Raw genomic sequence first — 20648 nt, forward strand, 5'->3', positions numbered from 1 at the left:
TCGCATTCCTTCATTTCTGCTTGCTCCTACTTTTTCTGCTTGTATAAGATGCATTACATAAAATTATTTTTATTTCACAGTTTTATGGAGCTTTTGATGTATTTTGATAAATATAATTCTTATACAATATATATTATATATGCAAGCAATAAAGTCCGAGAGGCTGTGCTGTATCGTGACGGCTGAAGGGCGTTGTTAGGCACTAACAAGACTTATTCATGATGCAGCACTAGCCTTGAGTACCTTATTGCTTTTATAAAACGGTTACCATACAATACAAATATTAAAGCCAAAAATATGTATCAATGCAACTTTCATTAAGTAAACTTTCACTAAAAGCCTTCCTTCCGCCTGAAAAAAAAGTCCCTGACTGTGAACAGCGACAGAAGTTATATTACTGCCCCAGACTTTTACATTGAAAAGACTGAATTGTTGTGAACACAGAACAAGACGCAACTGACAAATGCTTTGACTAGCGCTGTCAGTCACGGGAAACCCCTTAACTGTTAAAAGGACAAGATAATACATCGGACATTTAAACAGATGTTTTATGAACATAGGACTGACCTGAAGTTAAATGCTAAATCTGAATGCAGGTAATAAACTCACTCACTCGATCACAATACTCTTCTACATAATGCAGTAAGCTTTAATGAATGAAATCAATAGAGAACAAACAGTTTACGTTGCTAAGAGTGGTTGCTATTGACCAATCAGAATCAAGGACAGGAACTAACCGTTTTATAATATATTATATTTTTTATTTTAATTTAATTTATAATTATATGTATTTTTATTAGTGCTGTCAATCACACTACATTTTGTAATTAATTGCGTTTAAAAACATTGAGTTTTTAATATTTTTATATTGTAATAATTTCAGTTACTCTCCAACATTAAAAATTTGTTTAATGGCATCTTTTTATGAATGAAGGCCAGTTTCACTGATACTAATACTGCTACTGATGTCTCTATGAAATTGATTTATTTAGACATTAAATATTACAGTATAATTAAAAGCTACCAATCTCAACATTTATTAGGTTTTAAAAAATGACAACGTTTAATTTAAGTGAACTTAAAACAATCTTCACATAAACCCATTATAATAAGTATCATATTTTCCTGTGGCCTTCCTACCTGTCTAACAGAAATTGAATAAAGTTATCAAACACTTTACAGTCTTCACTGCATAAATTATAAATTAATTATAGATTAATCCTTATTAAAGCCACAATTTTCTCTGTTACCTTTGTTCTTTGAGTAACATTATTGACAGACATCATTACAGGAACTGCTTTATTAAGCTGCTGTCACTTTAAGAGCTTCTGCTGCCAAACATGACACACATCTCATTTTCTCACAACTCTTCAAGTTCATTTAAGACATTATTTATCTAATTTAAGACTTCCCTTATATGGATACTCGCCAAAAGCGGGCATACTGGCATAATTCTGTGTGTTATTTTTTGTTCAAGCTTGAAAGAGAACTCAACACTGTTACGAGTTTTACTGTGCGCACGAGTCATGTGTGTGTCACATGACACAACATTCACAGACAGCACGTTCTTGTTTGTCTTGTGGTGCTTGAATGGGTTTAAGAGCATTTGCATGAATAAGAGCATGATCATATAATGTAACTAGCCAAATTATGATGGAAAAAAACGGATGCTGTGTTAATTGCATTAAATGTTTTTGTGTTAAAATGAAAAAAATAATCACATGCATTAACGCATTACTTTTGACATTTAATTATTATATTATAATTGATTCTATTATATTAGTATTTTTTTTTTCAACAGGCTATAATTAACAGGAACATAAATAGTAATGCGATTATTAGGGGTGTGACGAGATCTCGTGTGCATGCATGCAAATATCTTCCAATATGAAAGCTATCTTAGGCTGGGCAATGTCGTTGTAAGCATTTCTCAGCTCTGTATCAAAGAAAAATTTGGTCTTATTTGCACTTTGAATATTGAGAGAGTACTTTGATTATTGATTGCACTTAAGGCTAAAAGAAAACTTATTTATTTTTATGGTAACACTTTACAATAAGGTTTCATTAGTTAACGTTAGTTAACTTTACATGAACTAAGGAAGAACAATACTTCTACACCATTTCATGTTAATTTCAACATTTACTAATACATTGTTAAAATCAAAAGTTGTATATGTTAACATTACTTAATGCACTATCATGAACTAACCATAAATGACTATTTTTATGTTTAACAAACATTAACAAAGATTAATAAATACTGTAGCAAAGATATTGCTCATTGTTGATGTTGGTTAATACATTAATGTTAATAAATGAGACCTTATTGTAAAGTTTTACCATTTTTATTAATACTGTTTTTATTTCTATAATCAGTTTGTGGAAAGGAGTTCAGTTAGGAGGTTAAAAGTTGTAGAACCTCATAAATCATTTACAGTAAGGTCTGAAGAGAGAAGCCAGTTTGCGGCAAAACGTTTTACAGTGCTTGAATATTGTTGTCTTTTACTGCATACGATAATTCACACTCAGAAAGCAGAACTGAAATGACATTCATTACAAGGTGATTAGTTAAAACATTTCAAATACACCTGCAGATTATTTTTCTAATCATGTATTTCATCTTTGAGGATTTCTTAAAAATAATGTGTAAAAATCTTGTCTCGTTCTCGTGAACTCAATCTTGTGTCTCGTCTCGTCTTGTAAGCTACCTGTCTCGTCACACCCCTAGCGATTATATTATAATTTTTGAATTCTGGGTATACTGCAGATGTTTTGAAAGTGTACAGAAAACTGATCATTTAATCTCTTTCTCTCTCCGTTTTTTTGAAGACATGGGACACGTTGTGCCGGAGAAGTTGCTGCTGTTGCCAACAATGGCATCTGTGGTGTCGGAGTGGCCTACAATGCCAAGATCGGAGGTGAGTTGGCATATTTAAACGTACAATTTCCATGCTTTATCACGTATAGTCTATTGTCAGCACACACCCTGTCCATTCTGACATTTGAATTGCAAAACACCAGATTAGTTTCACATTCAGATTAGCCCTGTCTCTGTCCATTAAACCACATGAGAACTCTTCCTCCGCTCCGTACCGAGAGCACTTCATAAGAGGAACTCCATTAGCGATGGCTTCATGAGCTCAAGTGGGACAGTTATCACAGGCTCCAGCCCAGGTCCCTTTGAGCCAACGATTTGGACGCTAGCATATGTAATCCTTTTAATTGGCTGAGGTGCTTTCATCCTATTCGGTGCAGATTTTGTTTCATTACTCTTCTCTATGCTGCCAGCTTTCTACAGGCTTTTGGACTCAGAGATAAATGTCATTGATAATGGTTTGCTTTCCACATTCTCTCCAATAAATCTCTCCAAGAAAACTATTTAGAAATGCATTATAATGTTTCACTTTACAGGGTAAATTCAACAAAATATGCAAATTGTCATCATTCATTGTCACCCTTATGTTGTGCAAAGTACAAAGTTTCACTTTTTTTCTTTGGTTTAACACAAGGAGATGTTAAGCAGAATTTATCGACTGCTCCTTTTCCAATACGATAACTTCATAACGATAGCTTTGAGATCTGTTCTTCACCCAAAGCTATCATATGACTGCAAAGAATTACAGTGCACAAGCTGTACGGGCTGTTTAACTTTTTTTTTTTTTTGAGTGTTTCATAGAAGATAAAAAAATGATGACCGAATTTTAATTTTGAGTGAATTAACTTTGTACTTAATTTACCATTTGATAGCAGATTTGATGAATAACACTACAGAATAGATGATTATGCAACACCTTTATGTTTCTGCTTATGTAACGTGTGTATTATGAGGTCACTCTGGCTCTATACAGCAGCAGCCATTAGTGGCATTATCAAACACTGACTAATCAAACAACATTCAAGTCCTGGTTTGTTCAGAGGGAAATTGCTTGTAATGACACCCAGGAGATTTTTAGTTTTTTTTTAATTCTGAAAACACTCTACCTTTTATGTTTTCTCGCATGTATAATTCATGCTGGTGATTGTTGTTAGAGGTGTTCACCTAGACAAGCATCGCTGTTATTAAGTGCTCATTCTTTGATTAGATGATTGAACTCATGTTCAAATTCCGAAACATAAGTATTAAACCTCAGAACTAGTCACCCGGTACTGTTTGTGTTAGGGGCATGAGTGATGCCTTAAATCATGCAACTTTTTGAGGAGAGGTGTGCGTTGTTATTTTATGATACATTTGAATGTATGATGCAATTTGGCCAATAAATATGGGCAAAAAAAGGTGTAGCTAGAGACCAAGGTCAGGATTTTTTATTCCTAAAAACATTTAAGAATGTTGTTCTAAAGAAAAAACTTTTATTATATTAAGCAATACAACATAACCAGGGCTTAACATTAACTTGTTTTGCTCACCAGCCACTGTAGCTAGTGGTTTTCCCAAGTTACTAGCCACTCTGTGTTTTCAGTGGCCACAATTTTGACATCGATACCATATGGAAAAACTGCCATATAGATATCTTTAATATTATCTCATAATTTGGCAGCAGGTTTATTAGGCTGCTGTCACTTTAAGACCTGATGCACGGATCCATTATACTGTTACACGTGTGTTTTCTTTCTCAACTGTTTACATTCACTTAAAACATAACTGACTGCGTTTATGTGAATACTCGCCAAGGCCGGCATTTTGACATTATTTTGTGTGTATTTACTGTTTAATGCTGCACATAAAGCTGTTGACGGCTTTATATGGCGCACTTTGGGAGTGAGTAAAATTATGCGCAATACGCGCAATCCCACACTGAAATTCAAGCCCTGCATTTCAGATAGTTCAGTATCAATATGTATCCAAAAATCAATATTTTTGAGAACACTACACTGCACTTAGTTTATTATTCCAGATGCCTTTTAAAAGTCTACAATTCAAAAATATATATATATATTATATATAAAATTCAACCCACAAAAGTGGCTAGTAGGAGTGCTGAAATCCACCCACATTTGTCAGGTTGGAGGGTCCTGAACATAACACCAGCAACATATAATGCATATTAATATTACATAGGATGTGCACGAGTACAGTGACCGATCAAGATGGACATGCCGAAAACCCTCTTTGTGTCCGACTCCGGTTTGAACAATGTAAGGCTGAACACCATTACTGAAAATCCTCATTTTGGCTGCGTGAGATTCTCCAGCTTTGTTGTTGTTGAGCTGTTAAAGCTCCGCCCTCTTCTGGAAAGGGGGCCGGGATCAGCAGCTCATTTGCATTTAAAGGGACACACACAAAAACGGCATGTTTTTCCTCACACCCAAAATGACAAGCTATAATAAATGATCAGTGGAGTATTTTGAGCTGAAACTTCACAGACACATTCTGGGGACACCAGAGACTTATATTACATCTTGTAAAAGGGGCATTTTAGGTCCCCTTTAAGAAAATGTTCCTATGTGAATCTGCTCCCCACATATTATAGAGACTTTGGGTGGGCTCTTCTGGCAAGCACCACTCACTTTTTCTCACATACTTTTTTTTTTTTAAAGATTTTCTTCAGGCACTAAATATATGCTGCATGTCAAATCTTTCCTTTTATGCAGATAGTAATGCATTATGGGTAATGTGCATTTCTCTTTCGTCAGCTCTGCCATTCGTTTCTCTCTAAAGCAGCTGTTTTTGAATTAGCCTCCTAATGAGAAGCAGTGGAGGGTGGATAGTCTTCCTGTGCCCAGTTTCACCTTGAATCCTGGGGGAAATCTTTGCTTAATAAGCAGCAGATACTACTCCTAACGTACCATGGGGACAGAAAGCAGAGACAACCCAAGGTCTTTGGCCCAAACTGGCAGCCAGTGCCTTCTGCTGAATGTGGAGATGGCAGCACACACTAGCAGAGATGGCACACAACCCGGCTAATTCCTCTGCCAGAACTCATTAAGCGAGAATATTGTTTTGGAAGACTTGGAGGAAACAGTCGAGTCCATTGTTGAAATTTGCTTTATAAAGAATGAACCTGAGGTTTAATGTTGCATTTTTGCGGGGACGTAGATTATTGGTATTTACAAAAGTCTGAATAAAAAATCCCTTCTATTGTTACCACAGTGTATCCGTGTATATCTGTTATGCCTTTCTCATTTCCTGGGAAGTAATCATAGCCAGCTCTCTCTTTGTCCTGCAGGGATTTTTGGGACTTTTGGAATGTAGATATGGGATAAAAACATTCAGTCTTTCCAAGATGCTGTGCTGTATTTTTCTGTAGTTTTCGGTTTGTTTGCAGTACCGTCTGCACCAAAGCGCTCAGATTGCTTTGGAAAACCTGAAACGACTGAACTTTTGTTTATTTGCACTAACCCGTATGAGGGCAACCTTGAGTAACCTCGCCCCCTTGTGTATCAAAGGAGCGATTCACATTGTTTTGAAGATGTTTGACTTTGATTTCTCATCTTTACCACTTAAAAAACTAAGTGCTGTGGGCAGAATGTTCTCTCTCTCTTTTGCTGAGATATCATTCTGATGCTGGGATCACAATAACTCAACACCTCTGACTTTTTGGACCAAACGCTCTGGCTTGTTCCCAAACCCCCAAATTCAGTTAAGAATTCCCTTTTGTACGGGGAAGTGGAAAAAGATAAGACTGTTGTGAAGCATCTGTAAAGGGATGTTTGAACGAGAAGAATGTAGCCGCTTGTCACCTTTGAATGAACTCCAAATACGAACACGAGCATGAATGCGCACTCATCCTTCTTCTTTTAAAGGAACCTTTATATGCAGAACTATCTGTTTGTGCACCTCATTCCTTTCATGCTGCAAGTTATATGTGAGCGTTAGATGTTAAATCTTCTTTGTATTCAGCTTTTCTGGATGTTTAGTAATGTTGCATCTCTTAAACACAGTGGTAATCAATTTACTTGCTTCTCAAAGAAAGTATAGATTCTGGCATTAAGTCGTTACTAAGGGTGTAAATTCTGTTGTAATTAACTTCTTGACACAGCTCTAACATTGCAGGCCGGTAGGGTGATAAATAATTAGAATTAGACAGTATAAGAAAAAAAATATGCAAAGTTTTGATTTACACCATTTATAATAATATACATTCAAAAGTACTGAAAAAATGTTTTTATAAATATAATATAAACATTGTTTAAAGGGGTGATGAACTGAGAAACGTCAACTTGCGTTGTTTCTCTTAGTAGGATGAAAATAATCTGTTATTTAATGGTGATTAAATTATATAAAGAAAGCGATCATAAAAGCTCCCTTTGCAATTGTTGGAGCAGCGCGTGCTGAAGCTGTCAATCACACAGTGCAAGTTTATCGTAACTGACAAGCACAAAACTCCCGTTTCATTTAACGAATCTTTTAGTTATGTCGCGTTTGAACTGTTAGTGAAGATGAAAGCATTTGTTAATGTACAGAAATTGAGTTGCAATGACGAGATTACTGCTTTCTTGCGCTCAACATGTCCGTGATCGGCTACAGTGTTCATCTCTGCAACCCTTCATGCACAATCTAAATATAATGCCATAGATCTAAAAGTAATGCAACACTTTTCACGATTAGTTAACCTTGAGAGCTGTAATAGTAAAAAATGCGGTAAAAGAGAGCGTAATACTTGGCTGTTTCAAATGGAAAGACGTTAACCAATCACAGCAGTGGCCGTTTACACTGAAGTGTCACAGCAGACACGCCCCTTAAAACAGAGCGTTCAAACCAGAGGGCTAAAATCAGGATAGGAAAAATGCCTTTTATTTATAAATTATGACAATTTTGGATGTAAAAAGCATACTAACATTATAAGTGCACCCCAGGAAACATTATAAAACAGTAAAACAATGTAGTTCATGACCCCTTTAATATATTTTTATATTTATTTATTTTGCACAGTCATGTAAATTGCAATACATACACAAAATTCAAAAAGTTTGGGCTTAGTAAGATTATTTTTAAAATACTCTTTTTCAGTAAGGATACATTAAATTGATCAAAAACAGTAAATACATTTATAATGTTACAAAATTGTTTTATTTCATATAAATGCTGCTCTTGTGAACTTTCTATTTATCAAAGAACCTTGTGAAAATATATCAGTTTTCATACAACTGCTTTCAACATTGATGATGATAGTAGACATTTCTTGATAATCAAATCATCATATTAGAATGATTTCTGAAGGATCATGTGACACTGAAGACTGAAGTAATGATGCTGAAAATTCAGCTTTGTGCACAGAAATAAATTACATTATACAATATATTAAAATAGAAGACAGTTATTTTTGCAATAATATTTCACAATATTACTGTTTTTACTGTATTTTTGATCAAATAAATGCAGTCTTGGTGAGCAGAAGAGACTTATTTCAAAAACATTCAGACATGTTACCAGTTCTTAATGTTGCTCTCTGTAACACATTTTTTTTTTTTTTTTTGGCATCTGAATTCTGCATTTCTACTAATATCACTGTAAATCTAGATGTGATTAAATCACTACTGAGATGATTCACACAGTCTGTTTGCATCCCTTCCCATATTTCCCAGCGCTCAAAAAGCATTAGCAACAGTAATTAAAGGCGCACAGGGCTTAGCGGAGGGTCAGTTTGATTGATGCATTTTTCCCCTAACATCCTATATATTTTTCTCTAAACGTGAAGTGCTTGTAATGGCCATTTTCATAAGAGTTCTCAACCTCTTATCATCTAAGTAGAGGCATTACAGCAGTTTGCAGCTTCAATCAGATTTAACAAAAGTATGTAGTTGTATTTGTGCATGATGTGCTCTCTGTCCCAGGCTTTAATGTGTATGATGTTTTGTGTTTTGCAGGTGTGCGCATGTTGGATGGAGAGGTCACTGATGTGGTGGAAGCTCAGTCCCTCAGTCTCAACCCACAGCACATCGACATCTACAGCGCCAGCTGGGGTCCTGAAGACGACGGCAAAACGGTGGACGGACCTGCAAAGTTGGCTAAAGAGGCTTTCCTACGTGGTGTACTAGAGGTTTGGCTTCTCTTTAATCTGAACTTGTTGCACTTCTTTATCATTTAGCTGATGGAGGTCAGAAAAAATACTTGTAGCACTGAAACGGGTTATATTATACGCTTTTGCCTTATTTTATTGTTTCCTGGAAGGCTATTTATATTCCTTCTCTAAGAATTTTAAACACCTTCTCTCTGCAAATTAGAATGAAATTGGCCTGTATTATTTTACCTTTAAATGGATAGTTCACCCAAAAATGTAAATTATGTCATCATTTACTCACCATCAATTTGTTCCAAACCTGTATGAGTTTCTTTCTTCTGTTAAACACAAATCTTTAACCCTCTGGAGTCTGAGGCTGATTTGGGGCCTGGAGAAGTTTTGACATGCCCTGACATTTGTGCTTTTTTCAGTTGTTCATAAACATATTAATGACAAAGGTGTCATTACACTGTATTCAGCACAAACTAGGCTACCATAATATGTGAGGAATATGTATGCACATGTTTGTGTTTTTGAAGGAATAACGTTTATGCGTGGTTACTGAAAAAACAAAAAAAATTAAGTCACTGAAATAAGGCCAAAAATATATATTAAATCTGTGTTTACAAGACTTCTGGGTATTGGGGGTTGTAGGCTAGAGTTTTTGCTTCAAAATTATGTAAAAAGTATAATGCCTACTTGGTCATATAAAACAATATATTGATTTAGTTTTTGTAAGACACTTTTTGTCAAGAAACACAGTATGCGTGGAGGCGTGAATCATCATGAATAATGGGTCATTTACACCTGAGAAGACAAAAGAATCGCATAAAGAACCTCTAATGGTGCTGCATATTAATGAGGCCTTTCAGTCAGGTAGGCTGTGAAAAAACCCTCTGTAATCATGTCTCAGCTCAATTTAAAATAATGGTATTCTATTATATTCTTTAAAATATAATGTATTTCTGTGATGCAAAGAGTCTGAATATAGGTTTTTAGTTTAGCATTCACATTTGGAGAACTATTGAAGGATTCTCATATGTTTATGTCAATTTTCTATACAGAGGAGTTATATTTATTCTATATTCATTGTTATCACTATGAGCTCTGGTGTTTTCAATTCATACTTGCAGCCGGAGGGCGCTCTGTACACCTTTAGTCCACAAATTATTCTAAAGAAGAAGAGGATGCCTTTTACATACAGATAAACACTTTTCAAGACAATAAATACATGATTGAGATGATGTATGCCTGTATTGACTCAGAATTTGCGTCTGAATAGCGCTCGCTCCGTGGGCGTGGCCGCATTAGCGGATAATGAGCTGAAACACGGACTTCTGACATGTCTCTTTTCATACAGATTACATAAACACAGAATTTTTGTTTTCGATATGACTTACATGATTTAAAACCTGACATTTCAACGTGTCTTTAGACATAAGTCTAATATTTTTGTGATTAGTATTCACTAAGTTATAGTTCATTTTCTTAGAACTATCAGATTAAACTTTGTTCAGAGGGAGAGGACAGATCATACATCATTTTAGTTTTCTTTATTTTGCAAAAAGCACAACATTTTGTTTTTGCTCTAAGTGTATACAAATAAAACAAGATATTCTATAGTTTCAATTGATATATTACTTATGTCTCTATGACAAGAAATGATTCGAGTATTTTAAGTCTGTTTTGCTGCAATGTGAAAAAAAAAACCTGAAAACGCGCCAACGTGTTTTCAGACCTCAGGGAGTTAAAATATCTTCTTTTGTGTTCAACAGAAGAAACTCGTACAGTTTTGGAAAAACATTAGGGTGAATAAGGCCCTGTTTACACCTGGTATTAAGATACATTTTGGTCGATCGGATCACAAGTGGACAAGGGAGACACATTCCCTTTTACACCTGGTGGGGGGGGGGTGAATGGGCAGGTAAATGTATGGGCTTTTTCAAATCTTTTGATCTAATGGACAAATTAAGCTCGCAGAATTTACACATGAACTACTGGAGACAATGAAAAAAAAACATACAGAGAGCAGCAGCCGTCTGATCTGACAGCCGCAAAGACCACACCAAACGCTGTGAGTGTGTGATAGACGGTCTTTTGTGGCTGTTCGAACACATGAGCGTTTTCACTATGAAAGCAATCCGGTCGAATGCATCTACCTCTGGAAGTGGTCGAAAGTGGACAAGCTAAAAAACACTTTACACCCCGTTTACACCTGTAATCAGCGTCATCCACTTGTGATTATGATCGAGCAAATCACATCTTAATACCAGGTGTAAACTCCTAAATGACGACACAATTTTTATTTTTGGGTGAATCTCTTTAAGACTTATCTGAATAGTACATATATGTTAATGTTAGTTCTTAAAAATGAAAATGCTTTAATCATTTACTCATTTTCAATTTTGATTTTAGGTGAACTATCCCTTTAAGCATTTTTACTTCCTTTAGAAGAGACTGAATGCAATCCAGAATAATTAATTACAAAATGTTAAGGCTGTTTATTCATTGATACAAAGGATACCAGTGCTTGGTGTCATATCGAAGACTAGATTTTTCTTTAGTGTGGACCAGGGAGGAGTTTTTGTGCTGTGAATGTCTCAAAAGAGCAAAGAAGAGGTCCTGTTTTCCACGACATGTACAATTGCTTCTGTGACTCATGGGCTATTTTTACTGTTTCCTGTCATTATCTACATCAGTTGGTCTGTGCTGCAAACATGTTTTCATTGATATTCTTCTCCTGAAATGGTCCTATCCGAGCCTCTTAATCTTGAACTTTTACCAGCAGTGGCATTTAAGAGGGCAGAAATATGTGGTTCAAATGAATTAAGTGGATTTTTTCTTATTTGCTTTGAAGTTAGCAATGTCAGGGGGTCTGTGGAAGGGATACTCTGTATTTGATTTTGCCACACTTCATTTGCGAGTGCCTTGAGTCATAAAAGCACTTACTAGTCAGAGTGAAGTTTGTTTAATTTAAATGTCACATTAAATGGCAATTTGAAATGGAATATCTTCATGCAGATTTTCCAGAGCGTGAACCGTATTGACATTCTTAATACCTAATTACTTAACGCCATTTGAACTAAACTGCTATCATGCGCGGGGGAACGGAACGGTATTAGTTTTAGCCCTTCGCTCACACATGGACGTGCACTGGGGTTGTAAAACTGGCTGTGGCCCAATGAAAGGACAATGGAAGAGAGTCGTGCCAAGATGCTACCTACCGCAGTGAGTTGTGTATGGATTTTATGGGAGACCTTTTATAGAAAAATGCTGGGAGACGACTTAGTATTTCAGATTGATATGCATCACTTAAAGGGATAGTTCTTCCCAAAAATGAAGATTGTGTCATCATTTACTCACTCTCATGTCGTACCAAAACAGTATGACTGACTTGCTTCTACATAATGACAATTTTATGTTTTGTTGTTTTGTTTGTTTGTTTTTTGGATGTCTCTAACTTTCATTGCATGTACAAAAACATATCCTCTTTGGAAGATAGAAAGTCAAAGAGGTTTGGAATGACAGGGTGAGTAAGTGATGACAGAATTTAAATTTTTAGTGAATTGTCCCATGTTAATGAAAACATGTAAGTTATTACAACTGTGTAAAAAGTCTATAAAACAAAGAAACTAACATTAAACATCAAACAGGCCCCTGATTGGCATATTATATTTTAAATTTGCTTTATTTTCTCAATGGTCAACAGCAAAAGCAATGCAACAAAATTTGAAGTTGTGCGACAAGTATTTCAGAAACCTTGTTTTTTATTTTACATCTCTGTGACATCATTTCCATTGATACTTCCCTATAATCCAAATAGGGAAATGCTAGTGTGCAAGCACTCTTAACCACAACTGCACTACCTTTTTTTTAAATGATCACTGTCGTTATTTTTCTCCATTTATGGTACGTTTTATTATGCCTTAGTCAGAATTAAGGTACTACAGATTCTGTGATTCTTTAAATATTCAGCAATATTCAGAGGTATTTATTGATTTATTTATTTTTTTTGCTGCAATAAAGTCCAATTTGTTAATGCATTAAGTAACATTAACAATTTGCACAATATTTAAGTATTTAGTAAAGTTAGATAATAAAAATGTTGTTGTTAACGTTAGTTCACAGTGCATTAACTAATTTTAACAGATGCAACTTTTGATCTTCAAAATGCATTAGTAGATGTTGAGATGAAGGATTAGTTGACTTCAGAATTAAAATTTCCTGATCATTTACTCACCCCCATGTCATCCAAGTTGATTGTCTGTCTGTCTTTAGTCGAAAAGAAATGATGTTTTTTTTGAGGAAAACATTCCAGGATTTTTCTTCACTGGGGTTCAACGGGTTGAAGGTCCAAATGTCAGTTTCAGTGCAGCTTCAAAGAGCTCTACATGATCCCAGACGAGGAATAAGAGAAATGATCTGTCATTTTCTAAAAAAAAATAAATAAATAAATTATATACTTTTTAACAACAAATGCTTATCTTGCACTGCTCTGCAATGCGCCACACATTACGTAATCATGTTGGAAAGGTCACGCGTGATGGAGGCAAAAGTACCGCGGTAGGGCGAAAAACTCCATCTCATTTTCTCCTCCAACTTCAAATTCATCCGACATCCTTGTTTTCACTTAGTCTTTGCACATTCGCTTTGTAAACACTGGATCGGTACTTCCGCCTACGTCACGCGTAACCTTTCCAAGTGATTACGTAATGCGTGGAGCATCGCAAAGCAGTGCAAGACGAGTATTTGTGGTTAAAAAGTATATGTGTTTATTTTTTTTAGAAAATGACCAATCGTTTCTCTAGTCAAGACCCTTATTCCTTGTCTGGGATCATGTAGAGCTGCAGTTTGGACCTTCAACCCGTTGAACCCCAGTGAAATCCACTATATGGAGAAAATCCTGGAATGTTTTCCTCAAAAACTATCATTTCTTTTCGACTGAAGAATGAAAGACATGAACATCTTGGATGACATGGGGGTGAGTAAATTATCAGGAAATTTTAATTCTGAAGTCAACTAATCCTGTAACATAATTAGCTAGGATTAATAAATGCTGTAGAAGTATTGTTAATTGTTAGTTCATGTTAACTATTGAAAGCTTATTGTAAAGTGTTACCATTACTTATTTTATGTCATAGCGTAGATGCATAGTGCAGAATTGTTTCCAAATATGAATGATCACATTTAAAACAACAACCCAATATAATTTGGTAATTTTAAACAACAGATGGTGAGAGCAAGGAGTTATATCAAATGTCCCTGTCACTTTTCCTATAAATAATTCACAAAATGACCAAATATAACACTTATTACACAGAATAGCATAATGTTTTTCCCCATCCATATTCATTAATATTTTCTAGCCATTGTTTCTTGTGTCCAAATCATGAGCGTTTGCGTGTGCCAGCAGTCAGATTTGTTTGGGAAACAAGATCCATGTTGCGTGGGGAAAAGGCCAATGCAAATGGGGCTCTGGTCTGTGTAAACACCCTGGCTGAATGGATGCCCACAATCAAGCAGGTGTGTGCTGTAACAGAACAAGCTCTCAAAGACGGAGCCAAACGTCGCACTGCAGACTTTTATTTGGTGCATTGTTGAATTTGAAAAGTACTGTAAAGCACAATATAAAGAAAAGCGACGATCAAAGGTAACGAGCAAACAGCATCTGAATCAAATTATTTGCTCTGCTGCCCTTTCCTTGTGGCAACATGGTTAAATAAAAGCCACGCGGCTATTGAAACATGCCTCGTTAATGTGGTGCGTGCATTTTTCACAAGCTCATTATCGGTTCTGACGGTTTGTTTTTGTATTACTGTGCTTCATCTGAGAAGTAGACCGCAAAAGCCCGATGCTGTTTGTGTCTTTCATTTGCGCCTGAAAATAAACATGCATGATAAATGACTTGAGAACATTAGCATTGTCCCACAAGGTCCTTTTTAAAATCATCTGGCCCGGCAATCGAAACCATGATAGTCCATGACACTTTGAAAATCCTTTCTGGGAGACAAATCCTTTCCAAACTCCACTCATCACAAATATTATCCAGTTGTTTTGAGTATTGTCACTGGTAATCCTTCCATCTCAGACTTGGCAGTGTTCGAATCTGGCTCTCGACATCTTAACGGCATTAGATTGGGCTTTCATAAAGGGAAATGCATTCGAGTGACTGTTTTTTTTTTTTTTTTTTTTTTCTCCCAAATTCCAGGGCCGTGGAGGACGGGGCTCCATCTTCGTGTGGGCTTCTGGGAACGGCGGCCGCGAGAAGGACAGCTGCAATTGTGATGGCTACACCAATAGCATCTACACGCTGTCGATCAGCAGCAGTACGCAGAATGGCAACGTGCCCTGGTACAGCGAGGCCTGTTCGTCCACCCTCGCCACAACCTACAGCAGTGGAGGCCTCAATGAGAAACAGATTGTAAGTCTCCCTCTCTCTCTTTGTCCGCCTCCAGAAAATCAGCAACAGTTATCCTTTAATTGAAGAAGTGGCATAGCAAATCTAATCCAAAAATAAAGGATCTGAAAACAGTTGGAGATCAGAAGATAAACAGCCAAGACAATTTATGAAGAATTGTTGCAGTGGCTTTAATGTTCTCACAGGCTTTTTTGGCTGTCAGTGAACACTGCGGTCACTAGTGAGGGGGAAGATAGATGTTTTCTTCTTAATGGCCCTTCGAGTGCTTTTCCAAGCCTTGCGCTCTGTTTAAAGCTTCAAAAACACGGATGTTCTTGTGATTCAAAACCTCTCACTATCACGCATGGCTTGGTTTAATCTTTGTGTTTGCGTGTATTAATGATGATTGTTATGTCAAGCATCACTATTTTTATTGCTTATGCTTGTACGTAGGGATTTCAACAAACCCCAGCCCGGAGCATTTCACCGTGTCCTAACCAGAAAAGTGACAAGCCGTAAAAGTTACAGGATCTCTTCCTTGTAAATCAAATTGTGCAGCTTGTTGAGGAGAGGTTTTCTATTACTTTAGATGATCAGACTTACAGTTTTGGCCTGTCAGATGATAAAATTGGGGGAAAAAAGGGCATTGAAAGACCATATCTAGAGATTTTGAGGTGGCAACTACATGAGGGGCCAGATTCATAAGAATCTTCTTAAGAAAAAAGTTAAAAGATTAGTTCATCCAAAAATTATTATTATTTTTTTTTTTTGGCATTAATTACTCACCCTCATGCCGTTCCAAACCTGTAAGTCCTTCGTTCATCTTCAGAACACAAATTAAGATATTTTGATGAAATCCGCAAAGTTTTTAATGTTATGAAATGACGAGAATACTTTTTGTGCACAAAAACAAAACAAATATAACTTTATTCAACAGTTTATCCTCTTCCCTGCCAGTCTGTTACGTAGTTGGCGCAGTGATGCGTTTCCGTGTTTTTACGTCTGAACGCTGACTCATTATTGGCTGGCTCCTGCATTAGCATCACACACATGCCTCATGCTGCTCATGTGATCAGGCGTCGGCCAATACTGAGCCGCTGTTCGGATGTTGAACCTGGAAGCTCTGCAACGAAAATAGCGTAGCAGAATGACAGGGGGAGAGATGAATTTGTTGAATAAAGTCATTATTTTAGTTTTGTTTCTGCACACAAAAGTATTCTCGTCACTTCATAACATTAAGGTTGAACCACTGTAGTTACTTTGACCATTTTAACGATGTTTTTACTGCTTTTCTGGACATTGCTTTCAATGGAGGATTAAAAAAAACTCTTGGATTTCATCAAAAATATCTTAATTTGTGTTCTGAAGATGAACAAAGGTCTTACGGGTGTGAAACCACATGAGGGTGAGTTATTAATGACAGAAATTTAATTTTTAGGTGAACTAACCCTTTAAAAAACGTAACGGATAAACTCTAAGAAGTTCGTAAGAGTGTGCATTTCTTGTTCTAAAACTTTTCCTTAATTCGAGTATTCCATTTTAAAATTTGATTACTCCATTTTACAGTGACGGTATGAGATTAACACAATGTTTCTGCTTAAAACTCACGCTTTTGTGACCCAATGCAAATATTATATATAATAAACTGACGCTTAAGTGTATTCTGAGAGAATGCAGAAGTTTACCGTCACCGTAAGGTAGGAATTATGATCACGCAATTAACTGATGGATCGTCTTTCTGAGTCGTTAATAAATTATGGTTCTATTCTATCTAATGAAAAGTTTGTACTTTGTACTGTATGCACTGTGATCAAAAACAATTGGGAGCAAATGCGATTGAATGTACAGGTAGGTGTCTCGTTATTCTATTCCAAATATCAATAACTACAGATTGATTTTGCGTTCCTATCAGAAATTAAGAATTATTAGTGTCATTGTAAATAGTGGTCAAATATCGAAGCTAACTAATCTATGTAATACTTCAAAGCTCAAGGTTAAATCAGAGTATTAATTGTAAAAATGATTATGTAACAGCTGCCAAAAATAGTAACACACCAAACAAACCCCCCCGTTTTTTTCACAAATCACACTCTATATGTATTTTAAGTCATTTTTAATGTCTATTTTTAATACCACAAAAAATTTGATTACTCAATTAATCATCAAAATACTCAACCAATTACTCGATAACCAAAATAATCGTTAGTGACAGCCCTAATGAGATCCCTGTTTGACTCATTTTGTTTTGAGTTCAGCAAAAAAGTTATGTCGCACATAATCATGATCGTTCATTGTTTACATAATTGTTAATTGGTGTCACTTCAGATTAATCGTGCACACCACTAGTTATAGTAATTATATGTATTATACAGTAAGTAGCCAGTTGTTGTAATATCTAATATTTGAAAACCCCAATAAAAAGAATTTTTAAGATTGTGCAAAATAAATTATTCTTAAATTTATTAGAAAATAAGAAGAAAATCGCAGTTAAGAATAACTGTATTCTTAAGAATGTTTCGTGAATTCGGAATTTAGAACACCCTAGTAACTTGATAGCAGTGTTCTAAGAACCTCTCAGAACATCTTAGGAACCCCAAAGCAACACCCTGGCACAGTGACGATGGCATTTACGTGAGCAAACAACCCTCTTGTGTTCTTCAGAAAATGTGAAACTGTTTTCAAAACAAGAATATCCTTGTGGTTCAAAACAATACCTCACTGTCATGGCATGACATTTTCTTTGCTCTTTTTTCGGTTTTGTTTCTTCACCCGGCTCAGTGCCGACCGAGGCACACACCCAAGCATTGTTCTCATAACCGGCTATGCCTGACTGAGTCATCCATTGTCCCGCATTCAAGACACAGATACTACCGTTCACAATGGAGGTGTGCTTCTAGAGGACAGAAGCCTGATACCTGCTGTTTTTCCTGCAGCAGAGACTCTGTCAGGCAATATCCCTCTCCTGTGGTCTCCCACGATTCATTTTTAAGTGTGCAACTGCTGTCATCGCTCCTGTCATTCAGCCACTCCGCCATTTTTAGCAATTAGTCTCACGCAAGGAGGTCTGTCGCAGTCAGTGCACATCCTATGATGCCTGGCTTTTTAAGTGTCACCCGTCAAACCCTTTTGTGCTTGCATTTGTCTTGCATTGTCTCAGCTCTGTCTGCGTGACCCTAAGGGCTTAAAAATGCTGCGCTTTTTACCCTGAACCACCTGGGTCACTTAATGGGCAGAAACTGAATGACGTTTTTTTTCTGAATTTTCTGAAGAATATGTCAGTGCTGCTTGCCCATGCAGATGCAGATGCTGCTGCTGTTGTTGTTGCCAAGGCATTGGTATGCAGTTGCTAGGAAGTTCTGGGTGGTTGACTACAGGCCCAAGTGGAAAGAGCCCAATTCCCAAGTCTCTATGAAATTCTGGTCCCCAGTCTGTGGGATTGTTTCACCCAATTTGTTCGCTAAAATCGAAATACAGAAACCGTTACATCAAAATGTAATACTGCCCAGTTAAAAATAATGCTGTTTGGATTTAAATAGGCAAATGTTTAAAGACTCCCTGTGGTGAAAATCAAGGTTTTAATGTTGTTTATATGTCTATGTGGTGTTTATAATATGCTTTAAGACAAACCATGTGCAAATTCAGCACCATTGCTGAGTATTTTCTCCTTTAAAACTGCAGTGGAAAAAAAAGACACTCTCAAACCCGCGGGGTTCGTGAATTTTTTTCTTTTTTTTTTTTTTGGAAGGGCGGTGTTAGGTGTTCATTCAAATTCCTGAGTGCAAGAACAATAATAATGGAATGCCAGACACCATTTGATTATTAAAGGAGTCATGAATTCAGAAAAGTTTCCCCTGATCTTTTGACATATACACTACCGGTCAAACATTTTGAATAATTAAAGGGGGACCTATTATGCAAAATTCAAAGTGTTGTGTTTTGGGATGTACCAATGCACATAAGAGTCTCATTAGACTCCTGCTAACTGAATCACTGAGGACATCATGGTTAAATTGCATTTTTTGAAGGAAATGTCCTGAAGAAAATCGCTAAAGTTGTATATGTTTGCGGCAATAATTTTGTGCCAGACTGCTTCACTTCTTCAAGTTTCGCCATCATTGCCCGACTCTGGTTTCAAACTGAACACCGCTACTGACAGTTTCTGACATTTTCAGTGCGTGAGATTGTCCTGTTTTGTTGTTGCATGAACTCTTGAAGCTCCGCCCTCTTCTTGAAAGGGGCCTGGGAGCACCAGCTCATTTGCATTTAAAAGGACATAAAAAACAGTGTATTTTTGTTCACACCCAAAAGTGGCAATTTTAACATGCTATAAAAAAATGATCTGTGGGGTATTTTGAGCTGAAACGTCACAAACACACTCTGGGGACATCAGAGACGTCTTGTAAAAAGGGGCATAACGGGTCCCTTTTAGGATATTTAAATTATTTGGAAAGGTCTCTCATTTTAATTAAGCTAATTTATTCCTTTAAGCTACAAAATTTAATTTTGATAAATGCAGTGACTTCATTGTTGTGCCAGTACAATGTTGGTATTGTGTCCCCATCTGGAATAATTCGATTTTCCCATCATATCAGTGATGTGAAATGTCTCGCTCTACTTCCTGTTTCAGGTCACTACAGACCTCAGGCAGAAGTGCACAGACTCCCACACAGGCACCTCAGCCTCGGCCCCGCTGGCGGCAGGAATCATCGCCCTCGCCCTTGAGGCCAAGTAAGTCGTCCGGAGAGTGTTTGTTCTGTCCTCAAGCGAGGTCATCTTTCTTTATCAGCACTCTGAGTGACCTGAGGCTTTCGAAATAAAATGGTTACTGGCTAGATTGGCAGACTGGAGTTAACCTTCAAATTCTCATTTGGATCAAATGCATGCATTGAGTGGCATTTTCATTTGTATAGTTTTAAATTAATTCACCAGCAACAATATAACCTTTATGACTCTACCTGTAGCTATCAGTGACCTTTATAAAAGGGCAGAAGAGATTATCTCAGAGAGCTGTGAAGCATGCAGGCAGTTTTAAGTTCTACCGTTCTACCGTGTATCTCACATGTCTGAAAGGCGCTAACGCTTTGACTTCTCTCGGTAGTAAAAACCTAACCTGGAGAGACATGCAGCATCTGGTTGTGAGGACGTCCAACCCTGCCCACCTCTCCACCAATGACTGGAAGATAAATGGAGTGGGTCGCCGAGGTAAAAGCCCATCTCGTTGCTTTTCATCGCTCCCTCCCTTTCCTTTTCCCTCCAGTGTTTCTTTCCATTTTCCAGCTGCTTGAGCATTTTCTGATGTGATCGATAACATC

At 36.7% G+C, this 20648-nt stretch overlaps 1 protein-coding gene across 2 annotated transcripts in view; it reads left to right on the forward strand.

Moving 5' to 3' along the window:
• Window positions 1–20648, forward strand: part of furina (furin (paired basic amino acid cleaving enzyme) a) — a 134254-nt gene that overhangs the window by 97726 nt on the left and 15880 nt on the right. For both annotated transcript variants that reach the window (XM_048183718.1, XM_048183719.1), the window contains exons 7-11: window positions 2830–2918; window positions 8806–8978; window positions 15148–15360; window positions 19964–20064; window positions 20435–20538. In XM_048183718.1, the coding sequence (XP_048039675.1) occupies window positions 2830–2918; window positions 8806–8978; window positions 15148–15360; window positions 19964–20064; window positions 20435–20538 (680 nt within the window). The remainder of the gene's footprint in view (window positions 1–2829; window positions 2919–8805; window positions 8979–15147; window positions 15361–19963; window positions 20065–20434; window positions 20539–20648) is intronic.

This window comes from Megalobrama amblycephala, linkage group LG3 (assembly GCF_018812025.1).
Source record: "Megalobrama amblycephala isolate DHTTF-2021 linkage group LG3, ASM1881202v1, whole genome shotgun sequence".
Lineage (NCBI taxonomy): Eukaryota > Metazoa > Chordata > Actinopteri > Cypriniformes > Xenocyprididae > Megalobrama > Megalobrama amblycephala.